This window comes from Rattus norvegicus, chromosome 4, assembly GCF_021556685.1.
Source record: "Rattus norvegicus strain SHRSP/BbbUtx chromosome 4, alternate assembly SHRSP_T2T, whole genome shotgun sequence".
NCBI lineage: Eukaryota > Metazoa > Chordata > Mammalia > Rodentia > Muridae > Rattus > Rattus norvegicus.
This window is the reverse complement of record NC_141537.1, coordinates 10620559-10640000: the sequence shown is the minus strand read 5'-3', so window position 1 is coordinate 10640000 and position 19442 is coordinate 10620559. Positions and strand designations below refer to the sequence as shown.

Below are 19442 nucleotides of genomic sequence, written 5' to 3'. Positions count from 1 at the left end.
TGGCCACGAGGCCATCGTCAAGGTGTCTGCCGAGGAGCTGGCATTTGTGGGAAGTCCTACAACAGCAGTTCTCAACCTCATCCTGACTGGGCCTTTCTGGACTCTGGGAGTGAGGAGAGCCACTCTTCGGGTTGCATGTGTAGCCTTGCCAAGGCCCAGCTCACTCCAAGCCCTGAGCTGCTCCAGCAGCAGCTCAGCCAGTTTCTGCTTCACAATCTTCTCCCTTCCCACTCAGGCTGTGGCCTCCTCTCTCCTTCCAAACTATGACAGGAGGCCAATAACCTTGTGGTGAAAGAGTGTTAAAATCTCGTGTGCTTAGTCTGCAGATGTGGCTCAGTTAGTATTCTAGCATACAGTCCCCTGGATTTGGCCCTCAGTACCTTCCAAAATCAGGCCTGGTAACCTATACCTGAAATTTCAACACTCAGGAGGGAGAGGCAGAAGCAGTATGAGCTCAAAGCCACCCTTGCCTAGTAAGTGAGTTTGAGGTGAACCTGGCCCACATGAGGCCTTGTCTTAAAAAACAAAACAAACGAAACAAAGCACAGACTCACTTGCATGTGTGTCCCCAGTCTGTTCCCACAAGGGTGTTTAGCTTTGTTTTTATGCACAGTTGAGTCAAAGCAAGGATACAAACACATGTGTGCAGACTTTGAAAGAAATTTCTCAATACACTGTATCACAGAACACCGTGTGCATTGGCAGGCTCTGCTAATGAGAGCATTTTTGCCACATGTGCTGCTGAGCTTTTTCAGGAGCCAGCACTAAGAATTCGAAGGCTCTGCCTTTTCAGGCCAGAGCTGCTGGACACTGCCCATCGTTTGCTCAGAGGTTTACCCACTCATTGGCTGCAAGTGAGCGGCCTTCATCAGGAACACCACTCACCATGTTCTGCAAATTACACTATGCTCTGCTCGCCTCTGTGTGCTTGTGTGTGTGTGCTTGTGTATATTGCTTGTGTGTATGTGCTTATGTGTGTGTGTGCTTGTGTGTGTGTATGTGTGTGTGCTTGTGTGTGTGTGTGCTTCTGTATGTGTATGCGTGTGTGTGCGTGTATGTGCTTATGTGTGTGTGCTTGTGTGTGTATGCTTACATGTGTGTTTGTGTATGCGTGTGTGTGTGTGTGTGTATGCGTGTGCATGTACATGTGCATTAGGGTAGGCACTCCTATTCTGCCTTCACTGCTTAGAACCCAAACCACTGAGTCCATGCTGTCCCCTCAGCAGTAGGGCAGTGGTCCCTCCGCACTCCTCTCTTCAGCGTGACCGAATGCTTTTCCATTTCTGTCTGGCTTGTGTCTCTCTCCAAGGGTTGGGCCTGGATAAGACATGACAGTGCTCCTTTGTGTAGTCTCCTGTCCTTGAGCTGTTTGCTCAAGGGCTAGGGCAAGGACTAGCTGCCTGTTTCATACTAACCTAGCTAGATGTTGATCCTATATATGTGCGAAGAATTTTTGTGACAGAAAAAGAGATAAATTTTTTTGTATTCAAAAGTATCAAAATGATTGTTTTTCAAACACTGAAAACACAATTTAATCCAAGTGGAAAATTTAAAAACCATCATTATCTAATTTAGTTCTCTTACAATGATCTTGCCTAGGAAATTGGAATTTAAAAATGTGAAATCAACAATGAAAAATATCATAATTCAGTGTTTAATCTGTGGATTCCTGGCCATCGGGCTCTGGATGGCTATGTTACTTTTGTTTTTGCACCTTGAACAAGAGGACATGCTGGATAAAGAAACTGAGAAACTCCTATACAATAGGTCATTTGGAAAAAATGTGTACCAGCAAGCCAGCCACTCAAAGAAAATTCTCAAAGGGGACATCATTAATGGTAAGTCTGATGCAGATGAACCTGGAAAACTGGAATTATATCTAGGGACAAATTGTGATATTTCTGTTCACATATTAGAAATTCAGTATTTAGGAGAATAAGAGTGATCTCCTTCAGGTAATTTAACTTTCAAACTATAAAATATCTCATATGGATATAATATACCCAGGACTCACTAGGTTCTGTACTACCACCTATATTTCTTATTTCTATGGTGTTTGCTATATTTGCTTCAGGCAGCTTTCTTACTTGCATAAAAACGAATTCCAACAGGTCCAATAGAAACATGACCCCTGTCGTTTCCCACCTATCGACCTCAAAGGCATCCGTGTGCACTGCCGCCCAGCAGCTCTGGTATCGCACAGTTTAACCTATCTGTAGATAGTCAGTGTCACATCCTCTTGGGGATTCCTCTCCCCCACATGCACTGCTGTAAGATCCGTGCTCCCTACGTCACCTCCCATGGTTTCTATTGCTTCGACTATGGTGCCAGCCTCCCTCAGCAGCTGAACACTCTAGAGTACCATCCAATAGGCTAACAATTTTGGTCAGGACAAACCCTCAACTTTCAAGACGCCTTCAATCCGTCTATCCACAGATACACACAGAGTCCTCTTGACTCATCTGCCCAGTCTCCCCTGTCCTGGAATTGTCCGGAAAATATTTCTCCTTCACATAATTGCAGTAAGAATTAGATTTTAGTTTTTGACCTCACTAGTCTGGCCTTAGTTAATTACCTCCAGAGTGGCCATGGAGCCAATATGAGCCAATGAATTTTTCCCTGGAAATCTCTGTGGATGGGGAAAAGGACATCCTTCCCATTTATCCTTGGATGCTAGACAGGTGTTGATTTACACATCTTTAATCTCAGCACTCAGAAAGCAGTGCCAGGCAAGTCTCTGAGAGTTCAAGGCCAGCCTGGTCAACAACATAGCAGGTCCCAGCCAGCCTTGGCTACACACTTAGATATCCAGGCCAGCCTAGGCTATATACTTAGATATGTATAAGAAACAAACAAAACTCCAAAGACAGGCTGATAACCATCACGTTTCCCTCTCTGTGGCATTAAGGAAATAAAAACAAGCCCGTTGAGGTTGAGTCTTGTGGGAACAGTTACTGTATGCCAGGCCCTGTTCTGAGCTGAGTGAGTTCATGACCTGGGAGTAGGTCGGAGATGCTGTTAGTCATCACCCCAATCACTGTTGCCACAGTGACAGAGCAGACCAGAGGGCCTTGGCCCTCTCACTCTGTTATTTCCTTGAGATCCCAGCTGTTGACCGGATGACCTGGTCTAACAAAATACACCCTAAAAGATGAAGGGGGCAATACAGATATAATTAAATGCTGAAAAATCAGATCTGTGTCCTGGGCTTGGTGCTGCTCTGGAGCAGTGCTGACAGCCTGTGCGTGCAGAGAGTAGGACACGGAGCAGCCCTCTGCAGCATCCGACCCCACTTGCTCACATGTTATCCCATTCCTTGCGTTCTCTCTTTCCCTCCTGTGACTCCTGTAATACAAGGCTAGCTTTCTAGTTACACCTTGGGTCCCTGAAAATCTCGTTCTTTCTAGTCCATCCCTCCGTTGTTCGTAGCACACCAATCCAATTGATTTGACCTCAAGTCCACAGGCTCTGCCCTCAGTGTGTTTTAACTACTACTTCATACTTACCTTAACTCTACTTAAGGTAATTGGCGCTCCTATAACTCCTTTTGGTTATTTTTGTAACTGCTGTCCCTTAGCTGAGCAATCCCTTTTCTGTCTGCTTCTGGTGCTACTTTAACATCCTGGTGAGTTTGGTCCAACTGGTTCGGCTCAGTGTTGGCACCTGCTGACTGTCCTTTAAATTCCATTTGGGACATTCCTGTTTCTTGTTATGCCATTTTCTATTGGATCCTGAACATCAAAGATATTGAGAGGTGTCACAGCATGATTTCAAGCAGGTCCCCTTCAATAAGGTGTAAGTGTAAGCAAAACCGGATTTTAGTGTATCTCACTCACAAAAAACAATGAGCAAAGGCAAAAACTGAGTCCTACAACTTCACTTTATTCAGAAACCAGTGATCTAAGAGGGGAGAGGATTAGTAGTCTGAAGGTCTGTCACCCATCACATCTTCAGCTCATAGATCATGCTGGGGGAGGGACAGAGGCTTTCAGTCATTTGGAGTACAGTCTTGGCGTTCTCATTGAACTGGTTGACCACATTTTTGAGATTTTATGTCTGTGTCTCATTGTCACCTCTTGCACACCCTCCCCACCCCCATGCACACGCATTCTGTGGGTGCCTGGGTTTGAGTAAACAATGGATGTAGTTAGTTGATGCTGATGTCAATCTTATACTCCTCCAGGAGCCTTCGGCTAGCACAGAATTACCTCAGAACAGACCATAAACAGTAGCACGTATAAGCTAGTAATGTGTTAGTGTTGATTCCCTTCAGCAATATTAAGTACAGGTATGGAATCCAAGAATGCTTCTATTGGTCCCTTCTGCCCTCTGTTAGAAGGAACAGGTAAGTACATGTGTTCTGCCCACTCCATGAAAGATGCCCCTCCCCGCCCCATCTGCCTATGTGGTATGTGTGAACTGTCTTGTAGTAGACACATGGCATAAGGACTCAGCTCCCTTGAGAGTTCGTTGGGAGGTTCTAGCAGGGGAATGTGTCTACTCATGGACCCTTGACTGAGGACCAGTCCTCCTCTATTCAGAGAAAGAAGTGGCTTTCAGAAGGAGGCCAGTGGAAGGCTGAGAGAGGTACGTTAGGCAGATCAAGTGAATCAACACTGGCGATCAGTGGGGTGACAGATGTTGTAGTTGGATCTCCCTCACATCCAGTCATGAGGGCGGGAGAGCTGGCCCTGTCCCTCACCAGCTGCATCACTTGGGAGAGCAGGCCCCATACCTTGCTGGGCAGCACAGTAAAGCTGGCCCTGGTGACCCTGAGAGCATGAAAGTGAGAGAACTGCCTGCCCCTTGCCAATCATGGCTTTGGGTGAACTATCCTGGGCAGTGCTGGAGAGATTGCCCTGGTGGCATGGGTGCAGGAGAGTTGGTGGGGTGACCCACTCAGCTACCACCCATGCTCACAGTGAGATCCAGGGCTTTGAGTCTGCCTACCCCAACAGCTACTCCATCTATCATCCACTGAAGTGTATAAAGGGGTTGATCTTGAAGATCCAAAGCTACAGGATCTCCATGACACAGAGTAACTGAGAGAAGTCCTGATAGGAATTCAGTATTGATAGTGTAGCAGAAGCCAGAGGCCTTGAACCAGATCAATGACTCATTGCATTGAACATTTGCAAGTAAAGGAATGTGGACACAAGGGGTACTGTGGGACACATGGAGACACACTACAGCTTTCAAAGCAAGGCTTTTGGTTTTGTTTGTTTTTCTTTTGTGGGGAGAGGTTGCCAGGGTGCAGGGCAGATATGAAGGGACAGGGAGATGAGAGGAATTGAGGTGCATGATGTGAAATTCACAACGTATCAATAACAAGTTTTTTAAAAAAGAATTCAGCTCCTCTTTAGTTCCCGTTTAACGGGAGCACAGACTTCAACAAGCTTGTCACTGGGCAGTTTCAGCTTGTCCTGTCTCTCCTCTCTTCCTGGGCCCCTTTAACACCAAGGTTGAAAGGCTCAACTGTGCACTGGTCTTCAGCAGCACCAGGTTCAGAGAGAAGTAAAATGCTAGCTGTTATGGTTCACACTGCTGTGTGTGAGCCACTGTCGCCAGATGAAAGTGGACCCCCACTGGATCCCATATGAGGCAAGGGGAAGCAGAAGTCTATCTGGCACCACCCTGATGATCACCTTGCTGTCATAGGGGGTGGGGCAGAGGCTCAACATTCTAGTACAGCAGACAGTTCTACATCAGGCAGGCTCAGCTTCACCTGTTTGCACAAGATAAGGGTGGAGCTCCTCCCTGATCAGTCTCCTGACACCACCCAGGAGTATGAGGACGCATCGCCTGCTGCTGACCATTGGAGTGTGTTAGGTTCTGCTTGGTCCCACTGACACCAGCAGGTGGGGCAAGAATAGTGCTGCTGCTTTCTTCCTCAGGGTGAGGATGAGGGTAAAGGCCTTGGGGCAAGTACTGCAGAGGTTTGTCCTGCTTTGTCGTTAGGCTGCCTTCCCCGCAGCCCTTTCCTGGGCTAGGGAGAATGACTTTATTACCTCGGAGGTTTGCTGATGTTCTATCTGTGACTACTTGTGTTTCAGCCCGAGGCCTCTGTAGCTCCTGAGTAGCATTTATGTATGTATGCATGAATGAATGCATGTATGTATGAATGCATACATGCATGTATGTGCAAATGAATACTCATATGTATGCACACAGGAATACACACATATGTATGTATGCATGTATGTATGAATGCATGTACATTGTATATGCATGAATGAATTTATGAACATGCATATGTATGCATGCATGAATGCATGAATGTGTGTATGTGTATTATGTGTGTATATATACATATATTTGTAAGTTTTATGTGTGATACCGTTTCCTGGACTGCATAGGAAGGAGAAAGCGACTGAGCACTTTGCTCTTTACGCACTGACTGCAGATACAGGTGTCTAAGCACTTTAGGCGTTTGCCGCAGTGCCCTCCCTCCATAATGGCCCTCTAGAACTGTGCGTCAAAAGAGCCCTCACTACTTAGGTTGCTTTTGTGGGAGTGTTTGGCCCATCAGCAGGCTAAGTAACTAATTCAGGGCTCAGTGTCTTTCTTCCATCTAAAATTAATGATAAGATTTTACCAAAGAGTCTTTGGGCTTTCACCTTTAACTTAGTCATCTGGGGTTAGTTTAGAGTCCAAGAAAATGACTGCTTCAGAAACTTCAGGATGCGGTTGCTTTTGGGTACATCTGCATGACAGCACTTAGTCTACTCAATGTGACTCAAATTTCCCTTTCTTGCAGACAGGGCTATGTTTTCGGATCCAGAGCTTATCCAAGGACTGAGTCGATATGGATTAAATGTCATTACCAGTAGAAGACTGGGCATCGAGAGACAGGTGCCAGACTCCAGGAACAAAATGTGTGTCCTCCCACTAATCGGCCTTTGACCTTAGCGTACTAGAGACCCCGTAGTGTAGATTCCTCTTCTTAAGTGTAAGTTGAGCAGTGCCAAGACTCTTTACGATGGTGTAAAGACCACCTTCCTCATTGGCAGGATAGGTTCTTAAGGTTCTGAGGCGCTAAATAAGTCCCCTGAGAGTTTTTACTCAGTTCTGTCCAAAGCATTCATTCCCAACAGACAGTGCTTTGGATATCTTTTTCTTCAAGGTCTCCTCCATTTTCCATTTGCCTTCAGTAATATGTGTTAATTGGGGTAAATGCACATAAAACTACTCTGTTAGCAATTCTCCAGAAGACAATTAGGCACAGCCACACTGGTGAGCAGACACAGCACTGCCTGAACCGAAACTTCACACCCCTCCTTTCCCCCACCCTAGTGACCCCCAAACTACTTCAGTGTCTGTGAATTTGACCACCCCAGTCAGGTTAGCAAAAGCAAACGAAAATGGAGGACTGGCCTATTTCACTTAGCACAGTGTTTCTGAGGTTCCTCTGTTCAGATTATGTTTGTTGATGCCTTTTAGATATCATTTAATAATCCAATAATTTCCTGGAAAAGAACATCAACTTTTATTAGCTAAGAGGAAAATGTGAACTTTCCGGTAATGCCACATTCCATGACAATGGAAAGTGTCCAGCCGTACAGCCATAGTTCGTGATGTTGTACAACACAAACATCACTCGTGATTGGGAACACTCAAGAGATGGAGTATTTGCAAATAATGGAACAGTGAAACTGACTCATAATAAAGGAAAACAAATGGGTTAGGGGTGGAGTTTGGTTGGACTGTCGCCTGGCAAACACGAGGCCCAGAGTTTGTTCCCAGCAGTGCTTAGAGGTGGAGGCAGGAGTATCAGAAATTCAAAGTCATCCTCAGTTACATGTCTCCCTTCCCCGCATTAAAATTAAAAATAAAAAGAATGAATTTAAATTTGTTAAAACTATAAACATGGTATGAATTTAATTTTTAAATCTTTTGAATAATTGTTGCCCTCTAAGTCTGACCTAAAATAGTGCAACTGCCTTGCTTCCTTTCTTCTATCACACAATTATGTGCTAGAAAAAAAGGTTGAATTATGGCTACTTAAACAAGACTTGAACAAAGACAAACACCAGTTGGATGCCAACATGGATTGGGAAAGTCATACCTTGCCTCACCCCTCAATAAGAGCTATAAGAACCCAACAGTGACTGAGAGAGGAAGAATTAGTCTTCTCTAGAGATATGCACCCCAAATGGTTATCAAACCCCAAGTGGTGAATCCCATATATGTATATGTATATTATATATGCACATATATAAGTAATATATATAATATTCATTGTCTTAGAGTTTTATTGCTATGAAGAGACACCATGACCGTGGGAAACATTGGATTGGGGCTGGCTTACAGTTCAGAGGTTTAGTCCATTATTATCATGGCAGGAAGCATGGTGGCAAGCAAGAAAACACAGTGCTGAAGAGGTAGCTACATCTAGATCGGCAGGCAGCAGGAAGTAATTGCTCCACTGGGTGTGGCTTGAGCATCTGAAACCTCAAAGCCTGACCCCAGCTACCATTTCCTCCAACAAGACCACACCTACTCCAGCAATGCCACATCTTCTAATAGTGCTACTCTCTATGAGCTTGTGGGGGCCATTTATAGTAAACCACCACATTCTACTCACCAGGCCTCATAAGCTGTGGCCACATCATAATGCAAATGCATTTAAGCCAACTTCAAATATCTCAGTAGTCTAAAGTCTCTTTGAGTCATGTAATCTCTTAACTATAATCCCCCATAAAATCAAAACCAAAAAGCAGACCATGTACTTCCAACGTATAATGACACAGGATATACATTACCATTTCAAATTGGAGGAATAGGAGTATAGAGAGGAACTACTGGACCAAGGCAAGACTGAAAACTAGTTGGACAAACTCTTCATCATCATGTCTGACGTCAAACATTCTTCAGATCTCCAACTCTTTCAGCTTTGAGGCCTGCAAAACACTCTCTTCTCTTGGGCTGCTTCCGTTCCTTGTTAGCAGCAGATATCCCATGACTCTGGCTTTTCCAACGTTTTGGGGTCTCCACAGCAATCCAGGTTTCACTTTCACAGCTCCACACAATGTCCTTTCTAGGCCTCCGTGCAGGGACACCCTGGCCATACACCTGGCTTCAGGGGCTTTCCTTAGTCACTGAGGGAGATTCCATAGTCCATTTCTTGTATCCTTGACTCTAAAGCCAGAACCCCCTGGTCAAAGCTGCCAAGTTCTGTTGTTAGCGTTGGAACATGCCTGCCCTCCTTGTTCAATTATTTTCACCAGCTTTCTGTTTTCAATGGTTTCCTTCCCTGTCTCAGCTTGGCTGTCCTGGAACTCACTCCATAGACCACTTGGGGTTGGACAACCATTTGGGTCACACGCCCCTGGGGAAGACTAACTGTCCCTCCTGTATTATTTTTTATTCCATCTCCTCTATATCTATCTAATTGTGGTGAATAACTGAATTTCCTACCCATAACATTTGTATTTTCTTAATTTGAATATGTGTTCAGTTATACATATGCACATACTGCTGGTTGCTATGGAGGTCAGAGGACAACTTGTGATAATAGTTGGTTCTTCTTTCACTATGTTGAGGCCTAGGGATCAACTCAGATGACATGTCCCATGTTTTAGTGCTGTGAAAAGACTACATGACCAAGGCGACTCTTATAAAAGAAAGCCTTTAGTTGTGGCTGGCTTACAGTTTCAGAGGTTCGGTCCATTATCATGGTGGAAGCATGGCAGTGTGCAGGGAGACTTGGGGCTGGAGGAGCAGAGTTCTATATCTTGCTTCAAAGGCAGCAGGAGGAAACTGTCATCTGCACTGGGTGGAGCCCAAGCACAGTAGACCTCAAAGGCTGCCTACACAGGGATGTACTTCCTCCAACAAGGCCACACCTTCTCCAATAAGGTGACACATCCTATTAGTGCCATTCCCAATGGCCACATTGAATCTATAAGAGCCAAACCTATTCAAACCACCACATCTCTTTACCCAATGAACTACCTCACCTGCCCCTGAATTGTTAAGGCTAAATGCCAGTCCATTGTGTGTATATACTTTATTCATTCATCTACTGATAGGCACTTTGGTTGATCCCCTATCTTGACTAGCAGGATAATGCTTCCACAGCAAACGTTTCATCTACAGCTGGACTCACACCTGAGTGTCTGTCTAAGAGCGATGTTGCTGGGTCCCGCTGTCCTCCACAATGGTGTGCTAATCTTCCTCTTCATTACTCTGACAATGGCCATTTTAACAGATGTGAGTTAGAATCTCATCAATCTCATATTTTCAGTTTGCACTTCTCTGACAATTAGTGTTGTTGAACATTTTATTGACTATTTTTATATATCTATTGGCTACCTGTCTTCTTTGAAAAAGGTCTACTAGGCTTGTTTTCTTTCTTTCTTTCTTTCTTTTTTTTTTTCCAGAGCTGGGGACCGAACCCAGGGCCTTGCGCTCGCTAAACAAGCGCTCTACCGCTGAGCTAAATCCCCAACCCCTTGTTTTCTTTCTTAAGACAGACTCTTATGTAGTCCAGGCTCATTATGTAAGCATTGATGGTTTTTAACTTCTGATTCTCCTGCCTCCAGTTTTCAAGGGCCTACCATGATATAGCTTTATATGGTGCTGAGCTCTAACCCATGGTTACATAAGCACTCTATTAGCTGAGTTATACCCTTGGCCCCTACTGATTTTTGGCTCTTGTAATAAGCAATCTGGCTCTCACTCCCCAGTCAGATGTACGGTTTGCAAGTATTTTTTGCTCATTCTGAACATTATCTCTTCCTGTTGTTGATTTCTTTTGTCGCAGAAGGATTTCAGTTTGATGCCATCCCACTTGTTTATCTCGGCCTCTATTGCTGTGCTCTTGGGTCAGATCCACTTGAGAGCAGACTGTGCTTGCCTAACCTCTCGAACTCTTCAGGCTTGCCTGGTGTCCACCATGTCCTTGTGATCCCCGCTGTCTTCCTATAACTAGTCTTTGGGGGTACTTGGGTCACCTATGAAATACTCCCTTTTATTTTGCCGAGGTTAGCCCCAAACAATAATATACTAGATTTCAACTTCTGTTTTTCACTTGTGTGAACACAAAAATAACTCGACCTTTTGCCGGTACTTAGAGGTGATCCACTAATTCTACTACGACTTGGTCAAACCCCACACACAAAACAAAATAAAGGTTAAAAAAAAGTAAAGAATTTAAGGAGAGGCTAGAGAGGTGGTAGTTAAGAGTGCTTGCTGCATGGGTTGGGGATTTAGCTCAGTGGTAGAGCTCTTGCCTAGGAAGCGCAAGGTCCTGGGTTCGGTCCCCAGCTCCGAAAAAAAGAACCAAAAAAAAAAAAAAAAGAAAGAAAGAAAAGAGTGCTTGCTGCTCTTTCAGAGGACCAGAGTTTGAGTCCCAGCATCCATGCCGGAAAACTCACAACTGTCTAACCCTAGCTCCAGGGTACTGATGCCCTCTTCTGGTCTCTACAGGCACATGTATGCACATGTGTGTGTGCAGACAAATGCACACCAATGAAAATAGTTTTTTAAAATTCAAGAACATTTTGCTTGTTAATTTTGTACTTTTAACATTACTGACATTATGCTAATTAGTTCACTAAAGTAAGGAAAGGAAAAGTGAGGGCTGGCATTTGAAGAAGGCTCAAAACACTTGGGGCTTTTGAATGACTGGTTCTCTATTTTTATGCAGATGTCAGCAGAAACACTACCCATTTAATCTACCCACTGCCAGCGTCATCATATGCTTTTATAACGAGGAATTTAACACCCTGCTCCGAACAGTGTCAAGTGTGATGAACCTCAGCCCGAAGCATCTCCTGGAGGAGATAATTCTGGTGGATGACATGAGTGAATTTGGTGAGTAGCACTGTCTGTCCATCTGGAAGGCAGCCTTATTGTCTAGTGATACTTGACATTTGTTTTTGTTTGGGGGTCTGCTCTCATGTAGCCAAGGCTAACCTCACCTTGAACTCTTGACCCTCTTGCCTCCACCTTAAATACTGGATTCATGAGCATGCTCACCATGCATGCCTTGGCACTGGTATGTTTTATGCAGATGTTTCTGGTGGGTGTTGAAGGGCGTGCTATCCCTGATACACTCAATACGACCTACTACTGATCCAGACCCTGTCATGATGGGTCTGTGGGGTCAGTACAGGGACTAGCCTTGGCTTTGGGGATCATTTCAGAAAGACGTGAAGTCTAAGTGGAAGAGGCACAGATGACTCAGGGTTTCTCAGGAAGGAAATGGGTTTTAGGTGGAAGGAATGGCACCTCAGAGGTCCAAGACAGGATGAAACAGGGTGAGCATGGAACGCTTGCGCATCGTGTGAGGTCTGTGCACGAACGTAGGGTTGGAAGCACGCAGGGAAAGGTATAGGGCTGGAGTTATCCAAAGGGTGCTCTCTGTGAAAGGCATTTTTGGAATTTTGTCCCCAGAACACAGAGAGCTAAGGCTGGTAGCTCAGCTGGTAAAGTGTTTGCTGAGCATGCACGAAGCCTTGGATTCAACCCTCAACTTTACCCAAGCTGGGTGTGGTGCTGTAAACCTGCAATCCTAGCACCAGAAAAGTAGAAGGTTATCCTTGGCTGTAAAGCCATTCTGAGCTGCCTGAGAACCCTGTTCAAAAAGGAAGAAGGAGAGAGAGAGAGAGAGAGAGAGAGAGAGAGAGAGAGAGAGAGAGAGAGAGAGAGAATGAGAATATATGGAGAGCAAGTTAGAGCTTGACACAGGAAGAGGGCCTTACTCAGGGACTTCACAGAAAGAACTCTACCAAACCAATTACAAGTGCATGCTGACTCCTCAGTGCTTACTTTTAAGATAGGACAATGATACCAGAACATAAGTTTAGTTACCCAGGCTTAGACTTTTACATCGGTTGTTTGTCTCTTTATCTTAGGCAAGCAGGAGGGCTAGAATACTGATGTCAATATTGGGTAGATTGATCCCCAACTCTCATGATTTCAGGCCTGCAAAGGAAGCTAGTCCATGATAAACTTGAAAGGAAAAAGATATGTTGAGAAGGAAATACATTCCAGGCTGGCCACCCTGTGGGAGTGACTAGGTTGCTCTGTTACTGTTTGGAAGTTATCTGATATTAGTCTTGTACATGCTTCTTCCCTCACCCAAACTGCCTAATCTGCTCAGTAGAGCTGAAATGTCTGCAGCTTACTGGACAGGGAATCTAGTTCAAGTTGGGTGCAAGGTGCAGATGTACCTCCTGGCCAGAGGAATCATGCTTTCTCACTCAGAGTTCACAAATCTATAGTGGACACACAGTTCCAGGAGTCACCATGTCTGCCAGCCTTTCAGTGCAGCACCAAGAGTCTGGAGACATGTTGGTCCCTTGTCAGTTTGACAAGGTGACCTGAGCAAAAGCACTGACCTGACAGCAAGGTACCAATCTGACCAGGCTGTTGGTAAAGACATATTTCCTGCCCTTTCCATTCTCCTTTATCAAGTGAGCTCTGAAGTCTAAGAGTCTATTCACAGGGACTTCATCCTCATGACCTAAGACCTCCAAAGCCCCTACTCCCAGATGCTATCACATTATTGGTTTTGACCTGTGTTCGCGCAGGTGGGCACAAGCACTCAGTCCATTAAATCTACTGACCTGCTTGTATACACAACTTGCATTTTTGTCCCTTCCTAAGAGACCAAGAGGTCACTTCTGATGGTCAAGACCAGTCATCCCTGCCACTCCTTGATCTCCACCTTGGACTCATGTAGAGCCTCAAACACAGGACACAGGGCGTTTTGTTCCAGTGGAACTCAAGATCAATATATTTCTCATTTTAACTCAGAATGACTTTATCATGAATTGTAGAAGCCCGTCTTTCCTGGCCATGCCTACAAAGAGTGCCAGTGACTTCTTCAGCTTGAAGGAGTGGGGGAACTCGATTGGTTTCATAACCTGCCTTCAAGCCACTACAAAATTAGAAGCAAAGTTGATCACAGTACAACCTGTGTAGTTAGTAGTAAAACTGAGTTAACCCAAAAGCCTAATAATCTATATTTTTCCACCAAATTTTAATAATGACTTAGTAAAACAAAGATATGTCACCAGAGGCACAAAAATTGTACAGTTTATGAGCCACTTTTCTTGCAGCTAACCAGGGACACATTAAACTATACGCAGTAGTTAGTGTTTTGTTTTGCTTTTAGAAATTAGTCATAACAATATTGGTTTGAATATCTATAGGTGCAGTTTATAAATTGCCAAGTGTCAACTGCTTTTTTCCAGATGATTTGAAAGCCAAGCTGGACTATCATCTGGAAATTTTTCGTGGGAAAATTAAATTAGTAAGAAACAAAAAGAGAGAGGGTCTCATCAGATCAAGAATGATCGGTGCCTCCCGTGCTTCAGGTATGGATGTTCTCTAAAGCCATGAACCGGGTGTTAATTGCTTTTGTTGTTGCCAGCACTTAGCATGGGTCCGTGTGGCTCACAAGGGTACACAGCCTATCTTTGCAAGGAGGACACGGTGGTAGGAGCAGAAGGCGATGGGGCACATTGTGCCTGCAGTCAGGAAGTGAAGGGTGAAAAGGAAGTGGGTTGAACTATGAAACCTCAAGGAGCAACCCCAGTGCCTCATTTTCTCCAGCAGGGCTGCCCCTCTTAAAGGTTCCATAACTTTTCCAAACTGTGCCACCAATGAGGCCCAAGTGTTCAAACACAAAAGCCTGTAGAGATATTTCGCATTCAAGCGACAACCATCATGACGTGGGGATGCTTCCTTCCTGCATAGGAACAGTCTTGGAGACCTCCACGTCATAGCAGGCTTAAATCTTTGATCCTCCATTGCCTCCAAAATTCTTATCCAAAATGTCATTTCATGTGGAAAGCAGACTTTAACAAAAGCCTCAGTCCCATCACTGAGTGTTTCTAAGGAGACTCCAAAATAAAGTTTCAGAAGGATTTAAAAAGATAGCAAGATAGGCTCCGAGGAAGGCCCTTCAGAAAAGCTTTATTAGGGAAGCCATAGCATCAGTCCATCGGTAGCAATGTGACCCCAACAGCTGATGGCCTTCTGTTCCAGAAAATAAAGGGAACTTCTTGATGTTAATCGTTGCCAAGGGTAGATGGTGTCCAGACAGCATGATCTAACCCACACGCTAGGAGTCAGTGAAGTCATCATTCGAGGTTGCCTCGCACTCTGGAAGCTGCAAGAGGACAGAGAAGGGCTCCATCTAGAGAGGGCCACAGCGGGTAGAGCTCTGTGAGGCTGAAGCTCCTGTCTAACGCTGAGCCCAGAGATCCACATCTGTGCAGGAGGAGGGAGAGCAAACAGAGTGGGGCAGGCAGGCTGTGGTGCCTACTCACAGGAACTCTTGACAGCAGGATGGGACCAGTTCTGGGCCTCATGAAGTCCCCAGATGCCCTTGTGTAAACATCCATGTCTCAGCACCCACACATCTTCCCCATCCTCTCTTTCTGTACCCCTATGCTAACTACATCCGCATTCAAAAGAAAAATTGACTCATAATTTTCTTTTTCTGTATTATTTTCTTCTGTTTTGCTTTACTGGATTCATAGAATGGATAATATAGCTTTGTTCTTTTTTACCTAAAAATCAACATAAAACAGATTACCTGTGTTAAGGAAATTATGCAAAATCGGTCTATATGCTGTTTAGTCACTTTAAAAACATCTAGATGTATAGGATTATTTGGGGTGAAAATTTGCCAACTTTAAAGCACTCTTTAAAATTTTAATCATTTTGTGGTGGTTTAGATGAGATGTCCACTTTAAGTTTCAGGAATGTGACTATTGATCCCCAGTTGGTGGCTGTTTGGAAAGGATTACAAGGTGTGACCTTGACTGAGGAGGGGGGAGGCTTTGAGCCTCCCATCGTCCCCAGTGCGCCCCCTGCTTCCTGTTTGTGGATCTGGATGCACTGTCTCAGTAGCTGTTCCAGCACCATGCCTACCGCAGCCGTGTTCCCACCATGATGAATGATGGGTCCTATTCCTCTGGAACTGGAAGCCCCAACAAGATGCTTCCTTTCACAAGTTGCCTTGGTTACAAGGCAAAATAACCAGCATACACTTATTATTGGCTTAGTTATTTGATGGTTTAATAGTTGTATTATGTTAGAAAGTAGGTATTTGTGAAGGTTTATTACTCTCCTCTCTGAGAAGCCCAAGTTGGCTGACTGCTCCTTCTCCCTTCTTCCTACCACTCTGTCCCTAAGACAATGTGTTGTGTCTGTCTGTGAGTCAAATAAGCCCTCTCATCACAAAGGAACAAAGAAGGAAAGACATTTTGTTTGAAGTTGAGTTAAAAGGGAACTATATTTCAAAGCTTCTAAGAATTTGAACAACTGTGATCATTCTCTCTGTCTCTCCGTTCTCTGCTGTCCCTGTCCTTTCTTGCTCACTCTCCCTCAAGGGCACTTCTCTCACTTTTCTTCAGACACACCAGGTATGCTCCTGTCTCAGAGCCTCTGCACATGACCTCCTGGAGTATCTTCCCAGTGTAGGGCACGTGGAGCCTTGTTACCAGACAGGCATAAGAATGGTAAGAGTGAATGAGCTCAAGTCCTGGGAATCTCAGAATTGAGATGGCGGGAGTAGAGCCATTCCCTATCTGCCTCTACCTGATCCACATATAACCACAGTTATCTACGAGGACCATGGGCACTCAGCTGTGTATCATAGCACCTGGGGTTCTTCCCCTCATTAACGAGGGATCTAGACTGGACCCAAGCATTCAGCCAATGAACTTCCTTCCTAGACACTCCTTCCTGCAAATGGTATTAAATCCTGGCTTCACCCTGAATAAAGTATGTGCATTCATATCCACCACCAAAGAAACCAGTATGAACAAGCAAGGATTATCTCTTCATTAAGGATCACAGTGAGGAAGGCCTCTTCCCTTCCATTCCCCCTCCACTTCCACCTCCCAATTCCTCATACTCTTGGAACTCTGAAGTAGACCAGATTCTGCCTATCCCAGGTTCTGCCCTTCTCCTCTTTGCCTGGCAAGCAGATGCCTGGAGGGAAAGGTAGATCCATGTACACTATACCGACAGCACTCAGGCACCCAGAGAGGAGAGTGAGAAGAACTATGGACTCTCTGCTTCAGACTTTGCCCTGCCTTCTCACAGTGGCATGAGACAGGCACCCCAGTGGAGAGGCAAGGCACCGTACAACATCCCAAGGCCTGTGTGACCTTATTTTGTTCAGTTCTCTGCTTAGAGAGTCCTTAGAAGGTCTCTTACTTTATCAGAGAGAGCTTTCCCAAACAACCTGGACAGTTACCCTCTTTTATGGGTGACGTGTACGAGACCCTCAGGGGAGGTCTAACATTGATGTTAAGCTCATGGCCCCAGAGCCCTGCCAGCTGATCCATGAGCTGTCCTGTCCTGTGTCTCTGCCTTCTGCTGTATAGCTATTCTTGAGCACGGTAGCCATTATTAACACAAACTCTCCCAGCCCTTCTCAAGTCCCTCTGAAACCTGAGACAGCCAAACCGCTGATTGGCAGGTGGTGCACACAGCATAGACATATTGAATGAGGGATGATTTATGTGCCAAGTGGGGCAATGTGAAATTCCCTCACAGTGGTCAGAGCAGCGCGTAGGGTAAAAGCTAATGTTCCTGTAAATTTCCATTAGTAGTTTCAGACCTAACTTGATCCTAGGGATCTGAAACCATAGGAAGCAAAACTTAGAATATGAAACGGGGCAGTCTAAAATTATCATGTCCCTGTATCTCTCTTGCCTCCTGTTATAGATGTGGACTAGAGTCTAGATGGCACCCGCTGAGACTTCCAGGTTCTTGTGTCTTGAAACAAAGAGTCAGAGGTCAAACATAGGCATCCTTTCTCGGGTGCCGTCACCGTTGCTTTGTTTGAGGCAGGTTCTCTCATGGACCTGGAACCCATCAAGTAGATGAGGCTGGCTGAGTAGCATACCTCAGGGGTTACCTGTTTCCAACTCCCCAGAGCTAGGACTGTAAGAAGAGGTCACTAAGCCCAGGTTGGTCTTGGTTTTTAAATGTGGGTGATAGGAATTGAACTTAGTGGTCACTTGCTTGTAAGGCAAACATTTAATGACTGAGCCACATTCAGCCTCCTGAAAAGATCTTTGAAAACTAAAGTCCTTCTCAGTTCTATCTACTGCTCTAGAGTTTTCTCTGAGCCATCATCTAACCTGTCTCCTCTGAGTGTCCACCATATATGGAGTCTCACCTCTTTGGACATAATAAAATACGCATTCCCCATAATGCACCTAAGGAATCAAGTATGTAGGCAATATTCAATGAATACTCATTGCATCCGGCTTGCATTTCGGTTGAATACCTTCCCTCCAGGGCCTGTGCTGGCTAGTTCTGTCAACTTGAGTCATTAGAGAGGAGGGAACGAACCTCTACTGAGAAAATGCCCCCATTAGGGCTCTAGGCCAACCCGTAGAGCATATTCTTAATTAGGGATTGCTGTGAGAGAACTTAGCTCTTTGTGAACAGTGCTGCCTCTGGGCTGGTGGTCCTGGGTTCCACAAGAGAACAGGCTGGGCAAGCCATAAGAAAAAGCCAGTAAGCAGTATTCCTGCATCCTGATTCCTGTCCTGTTTGAGTTCCTGTTCTGACTTCCTTCAGCAATGGATGATGTAGAAGTGGAAGCCAAATAACCATTTCCTCCCCAAGTTGCTTTTGGTTGTGCTTTTCATCACAGCAACAGTAACCCTCAGACAAGGATCAATGTTAGTCTGCTCTTGCCTTCACAGGAGACATTCTGGTGTTCTTGGATAGCCACTGTGAGGTGAATAGAGTCTGGCTGGAGCCCTTGCTGCATGCCATTGCCAAGGACCACAAAATGGTGGTGTGCCCTGTTATCGATGTCATCGATGAGTTAACCTTGGACTATGTCGGGTCACCTATTGTAAGGGGAGCTTTTGACTGGAATCTAAATTTCAGATGGGACGATGTTTTCTCATATGAGCTGGATGGCCCAGAAGGACCAAGTACACCTATCCGGTGAGATTCTCTTTGTTTGGGAGACTGTAGTAAAGATCAATATTTTCTTTTGTCACTTTTCTCCTCCCCTTTCCTTTTCTTCTTTCTTTCTTTCTTTCTTTCTTTCTTTCTTTCTTTCTTTCTTTCTTTCTTTCTTTCCTTCTTCTTCTTCTTCTTCTTCTTCTTCTTCTTCTTCTTCTTCTTCTTCTTCTTCTTCTTCTTCTTCTTCTTCTTCTTCTTCTTCTTCTTCTCCTCCTCCTCCTCCTCCTCCTCCTCCTCCTCCTCCTTTTTCTTCCTCCTCTTTTCTTCTTCAAGACAGGGGTCTCTCTACTTATCCCTGTTGGAACACTCTACACCAGGCTGGCTTCAAACTCACTGAGATCTGCTTGGGATTAAAGGTGCCACTATGGTTAGCTAGTCATTTGTGTCCTAAAGTACTAAATGCCAGATCTGGTAGATGCTAAGTTTGTTCAAGTGGCTTTGTGCCATGTGTCCTACCTCATCTAGGAAGCTACCATGGTGAT

General features: G+C 44.9%; 1 protein-coding gene across 14 annotated transcripts in view; it reads left to right on the top strand.

Annotated features, from left to right (window-relative positions):
* Galntl5 (polypeptide N-acetylgalactosaminyltransferase-like 5) overlaps positions 1 to 19442 on the top strand; it is a 52880-nt gene that overhangs the window by 3627 nt on the left and 29811 nt on the right. For 3 of the 14 annotated variants that reach the window (XR_015685729.1, XR_015685728.1, NM_001025148.1), the window contains exons 2-6: positions 1600 to 1838; positions 6758 to 6875; positions 11651 to 11817; positions 14205 to 14327; positions 18690 to 18939. Coding sequence is in view for 6 of the 14 variants with exons in the window: in NM_001025148.1 (NP_001020319.1) it covers positions 1631 to 1838; positions 6758 to 6875; positions 11651 to 11817; positions 14205 to 14327; positions 18690 to 18939 (866 nt within the window). In the remaining 8 variants the exon portion in view is untranslated. Of the gene's footprint in view, positions 1 to 1599; positions 1839 to 6757; positions 6950 to 11650; positions 11818 to 14204; positions 14328 to 18689; positions 18940 to 19442 lie in introns of all 14 variants that reach the window. The other 11 variants (XR_015685735.1, XR_015685734.1, XM_087658538.1 and 8 more) reach the window with 6 other exon arrangements.